We start from the raw sequence: 16,824 nt of genomic DNA on the forward strand, positions 1-16,824 counted from the left end.
ATTTCAAATCACGTCACTAGCCGCAATCTTCTTTTAGCAGAGTCAAAGGTAAAATTTCGGGATTCGCTATCGTCTCGAGCGGTCTATCGTAACTTTATCCACGGAAATTATCCACGAAAGTTCGACCCGACATAATTGAGTCGTACAATTAAAAATATTACAAGCTCCGCGACACTTAAACTCGAAACTCTATCAACGATACCCTTTGCAGACACGCGTAAAACACAAGTGCATAATGCTTGCTCTGAGGACGTTGTCACTTTCACTGGCAACTTTTAATCGTGCATTTAACCCTTTCCCATCCATGGATAAGATATTTCGTGACGCAACCTGTCTTTCGTGCGACACTTTCGACGAGATATCAGGCGTGTCTTTTCATTAACATATCCCAGACAAACGTGAGATATCTTGTCTTTCGAATTTTACAGCCAGAGGCAGTCCAAAAGATATCTGGCATTTTCTATCTATTAGTCACCAAAGTTAATCCGACGATTCCAAAGAAGGAAACTTCGTTCGCCTCTCATCGTAAATATAAAAATTATGATCGTCCAACCTAGACATTCGAAAGACTATCGAAAAAATTTACGTAGTTTAACCATCTTTTCTTTTCTTTTTTCTTAATTAAAAGTTTAAGGTCACGTGCACCTTGCAAGATTATTAGCGAGCAGAGTGAGATAAACACGCTATGTCTATACGACTATTGTAGATATTTATACAAATGAAATGGAAATGGAATTAATTATTACTATTTAGTTGTAACATTAATTTCTTACAGAGCATTGCTGAAGAAAATTATGAATATGTTTCAGACTTTAGACCGTCGATATCAGGGTCGCATAAGAAAGAAGTAATGCAGAGAGCGGAAAGACAGGGCTATCTGGTTTAAAAGAATAAATAAATAAATAAAATTTTCAAATACTGAATAAAAGAAGAGGAATTATTACACAATAACAAGACTACAATATTTAGAAGCCTTGTACTGCTTTGTTATGTGAGTTAACTTTCTAATGTAGATATCTCGTCTGTAGATGCGATGGGTTTAACAAAGGCCATCGATTTTAACAGAAAATCAAGATCATCCTGTATCAACGGTAGACAGTCCGATGTTCAATTTAACAATACATACGTTTTGCATCACAATGTACTTCGTATTACGCGCACAGCAGGCAAACGCGATACAAATTAACTGCCACGGCATCCATTAAATATGCCCAAAACCGAACAAACCGATCTCCGCTGCTCGATAGTCTTTATTCCAAATACCTGTTAAAATTTCGTTGAAAATGCGAGCGAATCGAATGCAACCTGACGTGCACAAGCCGTAAATAGTCCGGAATGGAAACATTAATGTAATTCGATCTCGAGATAATTTTCCATATAGCCGGGCAAGACTCCATTGTTCGGCATTGTCCGCGCGAAACGTGTCTCACGCGTGTCGAGGCTCATGAATGCACCAGCAACAATAATAGCAACGCTCTCCTGCTGGGTGGAACTGCGAGTGCACTTAGAATCGCAGCGGTCGTACTTGTTGATGTTTTAACAACCCCACGTGCGAAAACGGAATGTAGAAGGCAACACTTTTAACCCCACTGATACCATCGACATTCTGCCTTTTAAAGGAATACATACCTGGAACGTGGGGTTCGGTCGATTTGCTCCAAGTCTGGATCGTTTTGCGGTTCGACCGCGACTTGCCAGCTAATTGCCCGTGTAATCGTATTGTTTGCGGTAGAAATATTAGTTACAGAAATGGATCGACTCGTTTTGAATCGATGTTGTGAGCCGTGTTCCGAGCTGAGATCGCTGCATCGAACCGTAAAGCGAAGGCAAGAATCAATCGAGCCTTTTAAAAGCCCGTTACCGATCGATTCCACTTTCTGTAAATTTCTCAATTTTGTTACCAAGATGCACGATTAACGTTCAATTTTGAAACAACAAACGATTTATTTCCATAAGTTCGTTCATCGCAATGGTATGATATACATAAATATAAATAATAGCGAACTCTTCGTTCTCGGCAACTCTCTTAAAACACTAACATTCTCAGGTCTTAACGATCATGTTGAGGCAACCGTGAGTTTCATAGCAATCGAGGTAAAGAAGATACACAACGTTCTCAACTTTCATATCAACAGCGTTAATTCTCGCTAAAAAGGTAACTCCGATCCGGTAGGTAGCTCGAAGGCGGTTATCGGTGACAAACGAGGACAAATGAAGACATTGTTACAGAGCGTGTCTCGATACGAAACTCGCACCTTGCAAAGAAATAAATTTCTCGGTGTATTGTCGACGCGTAGCTAATCTCATTACGGCAAACAAAGTTACGGTACGGTTCGACAAAAGACACCCATACCCGCATGAACATTAGAATTGAATACGGCTAAAGTCTAGCCACTTCTCTAGAGTTTTGTTAATTGAATAACACCTAGCGAGGCATCAACGCGTCCGTGATGCATCCACGATGCATCCGCTTTGCAACGGAGAAGCATGGCCGCAGGGTGAAACAACCTTCTCGCGATAATTACTACTAGCACATTGCGTGGCCGAATGGGCTGGCCAGTCTCAAATTCGTGGCCCGGAGGTTTCGTGCAAGCTGTACTTTCCATAAAGGGAGGAAGAGAGAAGGAGAGAGGAGGAGGAGGAGGAGGAGGAGAGAGCACCGAACAGCATAGCAAGTTGCAATGCACGCACAACCTTATACGGATGCGAGAAAGCGAGCTCTGCCTCTCCCTTGTTCCCCTCCCGCCTCAGCTGTTAACCCTCCTGATCCGGACCGTGGAACCCGGTCCTGGACATCAAACAGGACCAGATATGCTGTGTTGCGGCGCCAAACTGGTGTATGTGCGACTACGCTCCACTCTCTGGACCAGGTGCAATCGACAGGTCGCTGCCGTTGCAACCGCAGGATAACGTTCGTTTATCGATCGTCGTGGGATCGGAAACGAATACGGCTGTTCAAAATCTTCTCGAGATCGTTGCCCATCTCGCGTTACAACGTGTCTAATTTCGAAAATCTTTTGGCTCATAGTATTGCATTTTTTATGTTTTCACTGTTTTATTTCTTTTCTTTCCTTTTCTATGGAATGTTAATCTTTTCTTCGTCTTTTCTTCATCATTTCTTCATACGTATACCGTATATATATGGACGTTTTTAAATTATTGCCAGCATACAAGATATAATTTAAATAAAACTCTTTAATCTAACTTTTGCCTCTGATCTTATTATGAATATTTTATTGCCTGTTTATGTAACACAGTGATATTATGTAAATTAATATCGCGTAATAGTAAGTAATATTAAGTAAAATATATTAATATGAAATAAGTAATATTTTTCAAATATACGAAATGATACGAAGATATCGATGTATGATATTATATAACGTGTTATAATACACTATATCGTGAATTGCATCGATAGCAGAGTAAAATGTGCACATTTATAATTAGAGAAACAATTTTTAGAGTTTTTAAATCAACCGTGTTCTAGGTTTGTTTCACAAAGAAATGACTACCACCCTTGCAGTGTCTTTTTACATAAAGCTAAGATTTATTTAAATAATAAAATCTACATCAATATTATATTTCTCGTCAATAATTATTCTGAACACTAACAATATCAAAAAACCGCAATTTTATAATTTATCATCGTGTATAAAAAAGGTAGGTAATATATCTTGTTAATGCGTTTTACTCTTGAAAACGTAAAAACGCACGTCTTTACACTTACACTAGCCATAGATACTTGCAATGGCTAAATCCTCTTAAGCCCGACGAACTGTAACAAAAGCATTACAGAACAATAAAGGAATCCGAAGTCAAAGAGACAATGGCGAACGAAGTTACTAAATAGATCGTCTTCGCTCCGCAAAGCTTTTCTATTCTTACGATGGAACGTCAAGAGAGAGAACCTACGCAAGAACTTCGCCAGGATTAGAAACCGACTATTTTCAGTTTATTTCTCATACTTCGCTTCCTATTCTTTTTCCTCCCACCTTTCTCTATTTTCTCCGCTTTTGGTTACTATTATTTTTCCAAGCTACTAATATTTATTTTCTTACTCGTGACATTCATAAACGATTTAAACTAGCAATTAAATTTCGAAATATCTTGAAAGATATCAAAACTAAAAGATAAATAATATATTTAGATCGAGACTTAATAAATGATTCTCAATTATCATTTGGATAATTAAGCTTTCAACATTTGGATAGAAAAGTCTCGGATTATTAAGTTAAAAATAACACGCTGGAATATCAAATATATCAAATTTTGATATAATATTTAATTCCTAGGGAACAGAAAATTTTGTATAAATAAATCATTTTTCACTGAAACTGTTGTTCAAAGAATATAAGGTTGCATGTAAAATTCATAGATTAAACAATTTTAAAGTTATCTATCAATCCTTTATTCAAAAACAGCCAAATTAATAATTTCGATAAACAGTTTCATCGAAAAATGAGTAAGCTAAAACGAATATATTATGAAACATAGAATCACAAAAGTTTCGATAAATCATATTTGTGCCAGTGACTATGAAAGCCACCTGAGTCATATATTTTTCATTTCGAGATATTTAAAGTTTTGCGAATTCTGAATTCTGTTAACGACGTAACAACCGACTCAGTGCAACGGTATCATCAATTGCTACTATTTTGCAAAGATATTTTCAGATTGTTGCAACGTTAATAAACGTAACTCAAAGTGAATGATAAATTTATTTTTTTAAGATCCTCGATTTAGGTCACTTTCATAATCACCGACACACTTATACAAATCGTTACGCGCGTATATGTTACATCTAACAAACTTGATAAGCGCGCAAATTTAAAAAATTGAAACGCGTGACGCGAGACATTCTTATAAAAACTTTGCGAAACGATATTGTTTAGCATGTATTCAATATGCGATCACATACAGGGTTTCTTATACTTCTAAGGAGAATTCTCAGCTTTCTCCCCGCATCGGTATCGAATCGGGGAACTTCGCGGAAGACAATAGCCAAGTTTCGAGAGTTCGGCATTGCTCGCGTTTCTTATTCCAACGATCGCGTAGTTTTAGCTACGCTATTTCCCAGTTCCTGCTTACGAATTTAAATTTACCTCGGCCACGCGTTTACAGAGACCATTCCGTGAAATTCAGCCGGAGACCCATACCATTTTTACGTCATATCGCGAAGCGAATCGAGCAGCGAAGGAAAAAAGTCACCGGCAGAGGAATAGAGGAGTGAAAATGGAAAAGAGTAACGAAAAGGGACCGAACGAGGGTGTGGAACGCGTAGAAAGAGACGAGGGAAAGTAAAAAAATTTCGAAAGCTGCAACGCGAGCTGAACGTGTCTAGAAAGAAGACAGAATAGACGAGGGGAAGCTGAAGGGCACGCGCCAGGAAGAGAAACTGAAAGAAAAGCTAGGAAAACTAACACCACCACCACCACCACCACTAGTACCGCTACCGGCATCGGCGGTATATCTATAGAGTATTGCTATCGAGAGCTCGATTCATATTTAGTCGCGCTCGTTCGTTTCCCGCCAAGACTTTTTCAAGCGGTTACAGTTTTTGCTTTTCCACAAATTTTCCAACGATGCTGCTGGTAGGCATACTTTAACAAATGCATAATTTAAGAGGAAGGAAATATTCGGGTTTACTAAAACTCGATGGATCATGAGCCTTTACTATTGAAAGACATTTTAGTATCTCGTTCCACCAATGCTTGATAATTAAAAACTAGATTCGTGAGAAACGAATTTATTTTACCGTCACTAAGAAATAAATATATCGATTTACATTTATATTTGTTGTCTTAAATATCTTTTGAAATGGTTGAACGATTACCTTTTCTTTTTATTCGCACTCTAAGCTCTAATTGAACAATGGAATGAAACATTCCATGAATTTTTTATTAAAAGATATCAAAGTAGTCGCCAGATTTAGATCGTTGTCATCGTATCATTTTGTATATTTCATATATATATATTTCAGTATGTATTTCTTTTTAAATGCGACACTTATAAAGTTTACACGAATTGATCGTGTTAGAATATTTTCTAAAAGAAAATATACGAAGTAAAGTGGACAAATTTATAAAACTCATATGCTGACTACGGATAAATATGTACGGATAGGTACAACAATATGCAAGAATGAGTACAAATGTAAAGATAATGTAAAATATCAAACATAAGACATATTTCATAACGTTTCGAAGATAAAACATACTTTTATTCAAGTTTCGTTTCTTTATCCGTATCAAACATAAAGTATAAATGTCCTTGCCCTATTCACATGACACAAAAAGAACTGTGCCAAGAGAATTGTCATTTCCAGCACAAAGGATTAAAATTCTTCCGCTTTCCTCTGTGATAAAAATTTTTCGAATTTTACAACGCGAACGTTTAATTAAGATATTATGAATCGACGATGGACAATTATCTACATATTATGAAGTGAAGTATCAGATAATTTATTTAAACACAGGTAAATTACTTTTACACAATTTTGTCCATAGAGAGCTCTATAATTTTTAACTGTGGCAACAATATGTTCTTTATTTTAAGATATCATTCTATAAATAAGTTTGAATTTAAAAATTTCGCACAGCTTTTCCTTTAGTCCTTTAATAATAATAATAATAAAATAAGTCCCAAATTTTCATCTTTGAGATGAATTTTCTCCGTCTTCGTTTTTCTTCCAACATGAATATGTAACACGATATCTAATATTATGTATCTGCTACTAAATAGAGACATTTACGGTAACAATGAAATTGATTAATTTACACAGGAATAAGATTCACAGTGCGTCCTATCATAAATATGGCGATAACAAAGGGAAGAAGAAGAGTTCCTAACAAACAACTTGAAAGAAGAATATTCCGACGGGGATGAATTTAGTAAATCACCAACTGCGGTACTTATCCAAAGTCGTGGTGAAACGCTAGGTCTCGATGGAAAACAAGAAGAAGCAATGAAGAAAGATAAAATGATAGGAGCGGTGAAGGGGATAAAGGAAGATAGACAGAGAAAGTGCGAGATAGGAGCGAGAAAGGGAGAGAAGAAGAAAGAGAATGTGCGCACGTTCCAGTTGGCACGTAAAAATAGTTACTTCAGTTTGGTTTTGCCAATTTAAGAAACTGTTTCTCTCAATCCCATTTCTGGAACTCTCAGCAAGGCTACAAAATGCCCCATTCGAACGATCTGTCGTTACTATGCTGTTTCTCTCCTTCTCACCCAATCAACAAAGAGAAGACAGATAGATCAACTTCGTGGTTATGGCGATCGCTCACTGCTGTCTGTTAATTTTACCTCACGAGAAACCTACTTGTTATCTTATGCCATTATTCCAATAGAAATTGTATATCGCTACAAGACAATTAGGGAATCAGGTTCGTGCATAATTCGAAAAAAAAAACAAATTTTGTTGTAATAATTAAATTAAATATTATTCGTATATGTAACAATTACTTGCTCGGGTAAAGCACCTAATATTGTCAATTGCGAATTTAATGCATCGATAAGAAAATAATAAAAATAAAGAAAAATTAATAATGGCGTTAATGATTTGTAACAGTATCTCACATTTCCTCTTGAGATATTTTGGCTATCAGATTAAAAGATAAAATCATATTCTGGTACATAATTAGTTACGTTATAAAAGAAAACCAGTTAAAAATTATAATTGTTAATTCTAAAATAAATACAATATTGGTATTGACAAAATATGTTTCCAATGTTTATAACGATGTCTCGCTTTTTTATTTTGGAGTACTTTAGATATTAGACTCAAGAGTATCTATAACAAATTAGATTCTTAAATAGTAATATATTGTAGCTGGTTTACATCCTTTCGTCTTGAAACATATTCCATTAGAAGATATTTTTTACAAAAAATATAACGAAAGAATATTTCCATTTTTTACTCGCTTGTTGAAAGGTTTTAGTTACTTCATTTATGGTAGAATATGTTAGACTTACCCCTTAGTGCATCCGCCGTTATTGCCAGAAGACCTTGCAAACTTCTGCTGTGGTGATGGATCAAGTCATGAAAATCTGCCCTGGCTTGATGTCTTAACTGTTCCTCAGTCTCCCGGTTGCAGCACATGCCATCACAAGTTGCTGAAATAAAATTTGATGTTTGAGTTTATACCCAAAGTTCTTGAATACTTCGTCCAAGATACATATACATATAGGTAAGTTATATAATTACAAAATTTTCTAAATTATTTTATTAATAGGAAATATTCTAGTAGTAGTATTATGTTCTTACTTATGCAACGATTAACTTACATGGTACGATATACCATAATTAAAATAGCAAGATTAAGCGTTATTTCTTTGTTAAAAATAATTATTAAAATTATTTTTTGTTGTAATAAACAATACCAAAATATGATTCAATTTAATGTTATTTACGCGTTATGGTTTTATAGTACATCGTAACTCCTATTAAAGCTATATTTAATTTCTATTATCAAAAATTTCAACAACTTTTTAAACTATTCTTATTCTGCCTATCTGAGGGTAACAAATGTATAGCATTAGTTATGTGATTGTCATAGAGTAAGAAGGGTAGAAAAGTGTGTATGTCGGGGGTGAGAATGTGCGACAGAGATACATGAAGTTTGCATATGGTAATTAAGAAAAAATTGTAAACCAAGTCCAATAAGTAATATATATGTATATATTCTACCCCTTTACATAATAGAAAGCCTCTTCTGAAAATATTATATCAAGAATGTTAATTTACATTTATTTCTTAAAAATATTATTTCGTAGAATATTGCACGGACACATTTATTGATAATAACTTTCTCAAAAGAACGATATGTAGGATAAGTCACTGTTTGTCAAATTTTATAAACATTAATTTGGAAAATTTAGAAAAACAAAAAGTAATTTTTATCGTCTAATTTAAAAATTTTATAATGATTCGCAAAATGATTTTAATTTTGAACTTTTCTAACTTAGAAAAAATGCAGGTGTATAATTATAACATCTTTTAGAATCATTGCATAAATTACGTATGTATTAAAGGAATAAGCTTGTAAAATAATGTGTGTGCAGGTATATTATAAATTACAATCAAATGTGTATGAAAGAAGAAATAGATGCTTGTTTACAAATGAAAGAACAAATTAAGAATGTTTTCGTCGCGCCTTATCTTCTCTTATAATGATCAAGATTATCTTCGTATTGCTTTTTTTCACTTCATTAGCAAACCGAAGTGTTTATCTACTTTCATTAATCATACCAAAATATGTTACTATCTAACGTTAAAAAATTTGTATCTTGTACTACAAATTAAATAATCTAATATTTAGAAAAAAATGTCCTGTTTCTAACTGTTAACAATTCATATTAATAAATTTAAGAAAACTTAGATTGGTCATGACTATCTGATGTTATTAACGATGAAATAAAAAGATCAGAATTGCACTTTTAAATATATAAATACATAGTAAATATGTTTACAAATTTTACAATAGTGAAAATTATAAAATATATTCTACTCAATTAAATCTAAGTAATATTTTGAGGATTTTAATTTACTTCACATATAAAAATATATTCCATTTCTAATATGGAAATTGTAAAAAATAAAATATGGTTTAATATTTGATAATATTTATGGTAATCTCTAAAATAGCACAGAACAAAAATTATAAGCAGTATTGAAACATTAAAAAATTGGAAATTATGAATTGTTCCTTCAAAAAATACGCTTCCCCTATATATATATACAGTATTCTATTTTTGCGTGCAAATTACGACATTACAAACAAGTACAATGTATACGTATTAGTCAAAGTATCGATGATGAAAGCTGTTGTAAGAACGAAATAAGTACAGGGTACAAATGTTTAAGTTCGGTATACGGTCGTCTTTGAAACACATAGTAATTCTCACTGGGGAATTATTCAGGAAGTCACAGTAATGATAATACATTTCAAAAGAAAAGTGTGTAGCAAATAGCAATTTACCTCGTGGCAAATAGTACCTACACTAGCTTATACGCCAATTTAAAAGAGATCGAAGCACCATTAAAGCTTAACAAACGACGCGTCATCGAGGTAAATAGAGTCGCTGCTTTATGGAGCACGTAGTAGACAGGATTGGTCGTTGAACGTTTCAACGTTAATCGATCGAGCAAAGGTGAAAAACGATTTCAATAATCGTTCGACGGTTCTTTCTACAGCCCAATTTACCGTGACACGAAAACGCGAAGTGGACGTCTTGCATCCCGTGGCGTCTCCTTGCAATTACAGCACGACGACGATTGCTCGATAAAATACGATAGACTTGCATCTATGTCGCAAGGGTCATGAACGGACAAATAGAACGAGGCTAACGGGATCCTCAAGAGATCCTGGCTCGTTCAAATAGGTCCTTCTGGCCTCATTCTACTTTTCACATCATCCTACCCGCTACCAATTGTTCGTCCTTACTGCAAACCTACATACGTGCGCCCCATTTTTCCCAACATGCGCCAGCGTCCGTGCATATAATTCCATCCCTCATGGTCATTGCGCGAAAGTTTTTACACGATCACGTGATGTGCCTTAAAACGAAGCGAAATATCAAGAGAAACGTTTACAGCTACATAAAATAAAATAGCTTTAGGAACGTGTATCAAATTTAAAACAATACGTTTATAAAAATTGTTTGACGTTTGAAATACTTTCGGAATTTTTTATTGTTTACAACAGAGAAATGCATTCTTTATTTATCGTTTGAAATATCCAATCAATGTTTAAATTAATACTCGAATGTCCTTGTATTTATTGAGATTATCACTTGTTTGTGATCAGTTGAGAAATAGAAGAAAAGGACAAGGAATGTGACGAAACAGTTTTATTAGTAAGTCAATGTATAATACTTTAATCCACGAATGTTCAATGGTTTTAGCTTCAATATTGTTTATAAATAAATTTTTACGTTCTTATTAAACATCGAAACGAAAAATGAACGAGACATTTTTTTAAACATACACAAATTAGAAGTAATGCAAGTATGAAAAGTAGGATTTCCAGAGATTTAGCGTTTCGGATGGTTGGTGATTTTGGAACAAAGCGAAAGATTCTAAGAATATTAATCGAGAAAAATGTACAGTGTATCTGTACCACGATTTGAAAATACATCGTAAATAGAAACACGAATATCTATCTTCTACTGTCGTATCTTAGAATATAACATTTTATAATTGGTAGAAGGTAATCTTATAACTGATAGTAAGTACATCAGTCATTAATATTTCTTTTTAAAGAGAATAGTACTATCATAATTATGATTTGATAAAGTGATGATTTATTGCTATCTTTTAACAAGAAATAACGTTCAATATAGAGTATTAAGGCAAAATTGAATACGTTGATAATTAAAAAAGGAAATTATCTCTTTTCTTTTGTATAATGTATAAGAATAATTTATAATCTTAAAGCAAAGTTGCAATGTTATAAAAATAAACATTACACTTTATCAGTCTAAATGAATGATTTGGAATTCGGCTAAAACCTAGTTTTGTAATTAGGAGCTAAATATAAATAAATCTGAAAATATTCAGATAACATATTTGATCTATAAAACTTATGATCAGATACACACAAAATGGGAAAGAATTTTAAAGTAAAAAATTTGAAGAAATGTGTAGTAATCATTTTATGTGTAACCTAATTGGACAAAATACCGCGTAACAGGAACTATAAAAGCAAATTAGCTTTCATAATTGCTGTACACTCACAGAGTTAAAAAAATGAGTTATTGTTCAATTGTTAGTAATTCGAGAATGACAGCAAATTTAATTTATTATGTATATAAAATAAATTACACTTTTGCTAATTGTCTCTTATCGTGTTCTCGATATAAAGTATATCGTATAAGAAAATTTTTTATAACGTCCTAAAATTGACATCTTTGATAAGATTGAAAGAAAATTAAAAATGATCTTACAGTCTTATAATTAGATTCCATAAAAAGGAATAAATTATAACAAAAATACAACGATGCAAAATTTAAAGTTTAAGTTTAGTTTAATATTCTCTAAAAATTTCTTTAAACATTATTTCTATATCTTCGGCTATATTAAAACCATTTGAAGGAAATAACGAAAGTGAAATGTATTAAACACAAAATGCTTCCAACCAACAAACCAAAATGCTAATTATCTCTTATCGTGTTCTCGATATAACGTATATCGTATAAGAAAATTTTTTATAACGTCCTAAAATTGACATCTTTGATAAGATTGGAAGAAAATTAAAAATGCCAAAAATTTCATCAATTCACGTACTTAACAATAAGGTCCAATAATACATTATTAAATTTCGTATCATTTAGTAGTATCTTCGTGTAAGAAAAGTGAAATGCAGAACCTGATAAAAAAACGCTTCATTGGAAAGTAAGCATATGTGTAAATATTTTTTCTAGTCACTTTTAAGAACAATTAACGAATCAAAATTCTGCGACGTAACGTAGCAATATAACATGCATACACATTTTGTTACAACACTTATAAGGATGAGCATCAGACGATTCTCTCAATTTAATTTCATTTAGGACCACTTAAACGGTCACAGTGCAACAACCGCCAAAATACCAGAAGGCGACCGAGCACACCATTTGTGAAATTTAAAAGACCTAAATGTACGCTGCAAATTACTTTTACCAGCGATATTAGTCCAACCTTGAAACACTGCGTAGCTTAAAATCATTTTAGCGTCTTCGCTAATCTCTAGATACTTATTGTCCAAATAAATAATAATAAAGACTCGGCCGAATATAAAAAGCACCAATCTTGTACAGTACATTAAATCGCATATCTTGCTTCTACTATTATGCAATTTTTTATTTTTTATATTTCATATATATGGTTATTTGCGAAATTTAACATCAATTTATTCATTTATTATATTTATTATGTTATAGTTATTTATTTGGGACTTTTACACTACGCACAATATGATTTCATAGAATATTAAATAATTACGATCATAAAATATATCTAAAAAATCATAATTAGTGAAATACAATTTTCAAGCTAGACATTTAATACAATATCAGCGTTATTCTTTAATTTGCTATCCCACTACAAATAAATATATGTATATTACAGTTATATGAAAGAGGAAATAATGAAAAGAAACGTGTATTCATTATAGCTTTAATTATACAATTGATAAAAATTCATGCTAAAAGGGTACATTACATCCAGTATGCAATTTTAGCATGTAATTAGCATTACATTAAAAAAATTCAAATTAATGAAAGAACGCAGATCCCATTATACTTCGAGTAATTATCTTTAACGTGAACCATCTTCGTTTAATAGATATCGATCTAAAATTCCATTATAAAAGAACAATAGTGAAGTATTTATTTATAAAGTATTATCGAACTCGAAAACTACAATTGTTTGAAAATGACGGTTCTGAATATTAATAAATACTTTTTTAAATAATTTTGTTAGCAACATTGTATAAGATAATACCTTATCAATTGCGTAAATTATTTCTGATTAAGTAGAACATTTATATAGAACAATTAAGATACTTTTGTAACAATGTCCAAAACTATATAACGAATCTTGAATTATGAGGATAAATAATAAAAAAGTTTAAAATCTTGTTTTCATTTTTAAATGGTATACTACACATAATTTAATTTTAATTTCATCATAAATATCATAAATAGTGGTATAGAATTTTATACATCTACCTAAACACTCTTAATTACATATTAAAGAAAATCTTTCACAGCTGGATTAAAAACTTGAAACGAATGAAACATACTTTGCATCTTCCTTTCATACAATAAAATTTGCAACATTAAAATTAAAACATCTTCAAAACTAATGATTTCTCTATATAAATAAATTCCTTTTTTGTAGAGCAATACCGTAGATTAACTAATTGCTTCGTTATATTTTTTAATTGCGTTAAAAATAAAATAACTAAAAAATATATGATACCATTTAAAAAAATAAATTTAACATTCATATACCCTTTCTACCATACTTACTCTACATGTACCTTTCTACCCATCTACCTACAAACCAAGTAATTACATTAAATTACATCCTCCTCGAAACAGAACAGGTCTCATTTGAAACATTTTTCGAATAACGAACATTCAGAAGATAATTTTAGATTAAATTTAAAGCATTTATAGAGTAAAATTGATCATCCTCTGTATTTTACTATTCATTATATGTACATACTCCTACGTATACCTACTTTTTAAATATTGCTACTTGTATTAACATCTGAAATCTTTCCATCAACGTAAAAGTTCCTTTTCAATCTAATTCCTAATTCATAAAACAAGGAATCTAAAAATGAGGAATTTTTCAAGTAACAAAATAATTGTACATATAAGATTTGATAGTTACAAATTTATTTTATTATTGCACATCGTCTTCGCAAAACCAATTTAATCCCGTCAGAATATTCTACTACAAGCAATTGCGACGATTACAAAGAATAAAACCACTGCAGTTCGATTTATTCGTAATTTTGTTATTAAATTAAATCTCGTAAAAGATAAACAAATGCCGCATACTTGACAATGTCTTCCAAAACTGTTGCAACATCCTTTAAAATCGAACAACTTTTTTAAGGTTGATCAAAATGACTTGCGTTTTTCTGAGAAATTAGAAGGATTAATTCACTAGATGGCGTAGAAAAAATTTTTGATAAAGTTGCAATTAATTAAAATCGCCAAGAAAAAAAGTAAAGGTCGCATTTTTCAACCTTTTTACCTGGGCTTGTAACAAAAACTTAAACAACACATTTTGAACATTTATATCGGTTATATATATGCTGAACATTTTATTGAGATTGATTAACGTTGCCATGAGCTGTAAACGATTAAAAATGACGAGAATCACAGTTTTCACGATTTTCTGCCCAAAATCTACATCTTTCAACACCTGTCGCTTGTTTCCGCATCAACCGATTTCAACAAAATTTTCAACGCGTATATATCTAATACAAATGTTCAAAACGTGTTGTTTAAATTTTCGTTACAATCCAAGATAAATAAATTGAGAAATGCGATCTTTACTTTTTTCATCCCGACCAATTTCAATTTATTCAAACTTCTTTTTATACGTCATCTAGCGAACTAATCCTTCTAACTTGGCGAAAAAATCCAAGTGATTTGGTCCAATATTAAGAAAGTTATTCAGTTTGAAAGGATGTTGCAACAATTTTGAAAGTCGCTGTATCTCTCGCAATCAGATTTAAAAACATTACTTACAGATTAAATTACATCCTATGGACATACACCGTAACGATGAGAAATAGATTCAAACATTTGGAAGAAACACGAAAAGCATTGAAAACGTTGCTGCCAGCCCATTATTCATCCCTGCTGACGAATCATTCGCGCGCAAACTGAAAACGATAAATTGGTGTGCGTGTGTTCGGAAGGTATAACCCGTCAGAAGAGTCAAACAATAGAAGGCGGACGATGAATCATGAAAAATCGTAACGGAAAAACAGGAGAAGATTTTTTCTGAATACCTGGCTATTCTGTGTGGCGCTACCTAGATCGGTCAAGGTATTCCTAGTAGCGAATACAAAAGGACCGAAGCAGCGATGAAAAAGAGAAAGAAAAAAGGGAAGGACACCGGGATAGTGTCTCGTGACAGGGAACTTTACGATTCCACGCCGATTTTATGGAACGCTCTAACACGGTATCGAAGAGAAAACGAAGACGTTCCGATTCTTCGGACGAACAGGAGGGCTCAGTGTTTGCTTACCTAAAAATAACCCGACTAGGGATAAACGGACGAACAACGCGACAAATTATATTTTCCCGCAAGACTATCGATTTATCGATCGACTTTCGTACAGTTTTCGCAACAATTCCGATAACATGCTTGCTTTATTTCATCGTTACAATTGCACGACCGAAACCACACGACGCAATTTCTCGCAATACGGACATTTCTCGCAATACGATCAAGCCATAACTAAACCGTGAATTCTTCTGCATTTTTGGTAAATTTAAAAATGCAAAACTCTACAGAATCTACATAATATGTAAAAATATACAAAATACGGAAAGAATAACATTCATTATAATATTAAACGAGGAAACCAAGTTCCTGTGCTTAAATTCCATTGCTTTATTCACGTTCATGGATATATGAATTTGCATAAATATCTGCGGTCTAGCCATAATGTTCAGATGGCAGAGGATAGACGAGGATTTCGTTAAAAATAAACGTTCCGAGTGCAAGGTAGTTTATATGTTTATTTCGGGTCTTTCGAAGTTCTCAACGTTATCCTTATTCTCATCATTGTGCAAAAATCATGGTAAATTTAAAAAATAGCCAAACTAGCTCCTCTTCTGTACCTTTTTTACGGATTCTACCATTTACAAGAAAAGCGTTGAGGACTATCTATACATACGTAATAGCGTAAACGGTTTGTAAAGAAAAATACTCGATCTTATTACAAAATTGAACGATACATTCCATAACAAACTATTATTTTTTATATTAAAATATAATGACTAAGTTATTTAAAACAAGGGATTTTTGAAGCAAATAATCTTTCGATTAACACGATTTATTCAAGTCTCATCATACATATATATATATCACATATACACATACATATATCTTGTTCATTCTTTACAAAGAACAGATCTTGCATACGATAACACATGAAAATAAAATAAACTATCCGAGACTGGGTTGAATAATTCCTGCAATTAATTTCAATGCGTTTTAACGCAGTTATCTTGTCAGTTTCATCGAATCAACGTTAATTATCAAACGGTTTTGTTCGGCTGAAAATTAAAATAAATATCGCAATATCG

At 32.6% G+C, this 16,824-nt stretch overlaps 1 protein-coding gene across 1 annotated transcript in view; it reads right to left on the reverse strand.

The window, feature by feature from the left end:
• Dally (division abnormally delayed protein) overlaps window positions 1-16,824 on the reverse strand; it is a 244,201-nt gene that overhangs the window by 219,164 nt on the left and 8,213 nt on the right. Inside the window, exon 2 of the mRNA XM_071999880.1 lies at window positions 7,975-8,115. Coding sequence (XP_071855981.1) covers window positions 7,975-8,115 — 141 coding nt within the window. The remainder of the gene's footprint in view (window positions 1-7,974; window positions 8,116-16,824) is intronic.

Source organism: Bombus fervidus, chromosome 3 (genome assembly GCF_041682495.2).
Source record: "Bombus fervidus isolate BK054 chromosome 3, iyBomFerv1, whole genome shotgun sequence".
Lineage (NCBI taxonomy): Eukaryota > Metazoa > Arthropoda > Insecta > Hymenoptera > Apidae > Bombus > Bombus fervidus.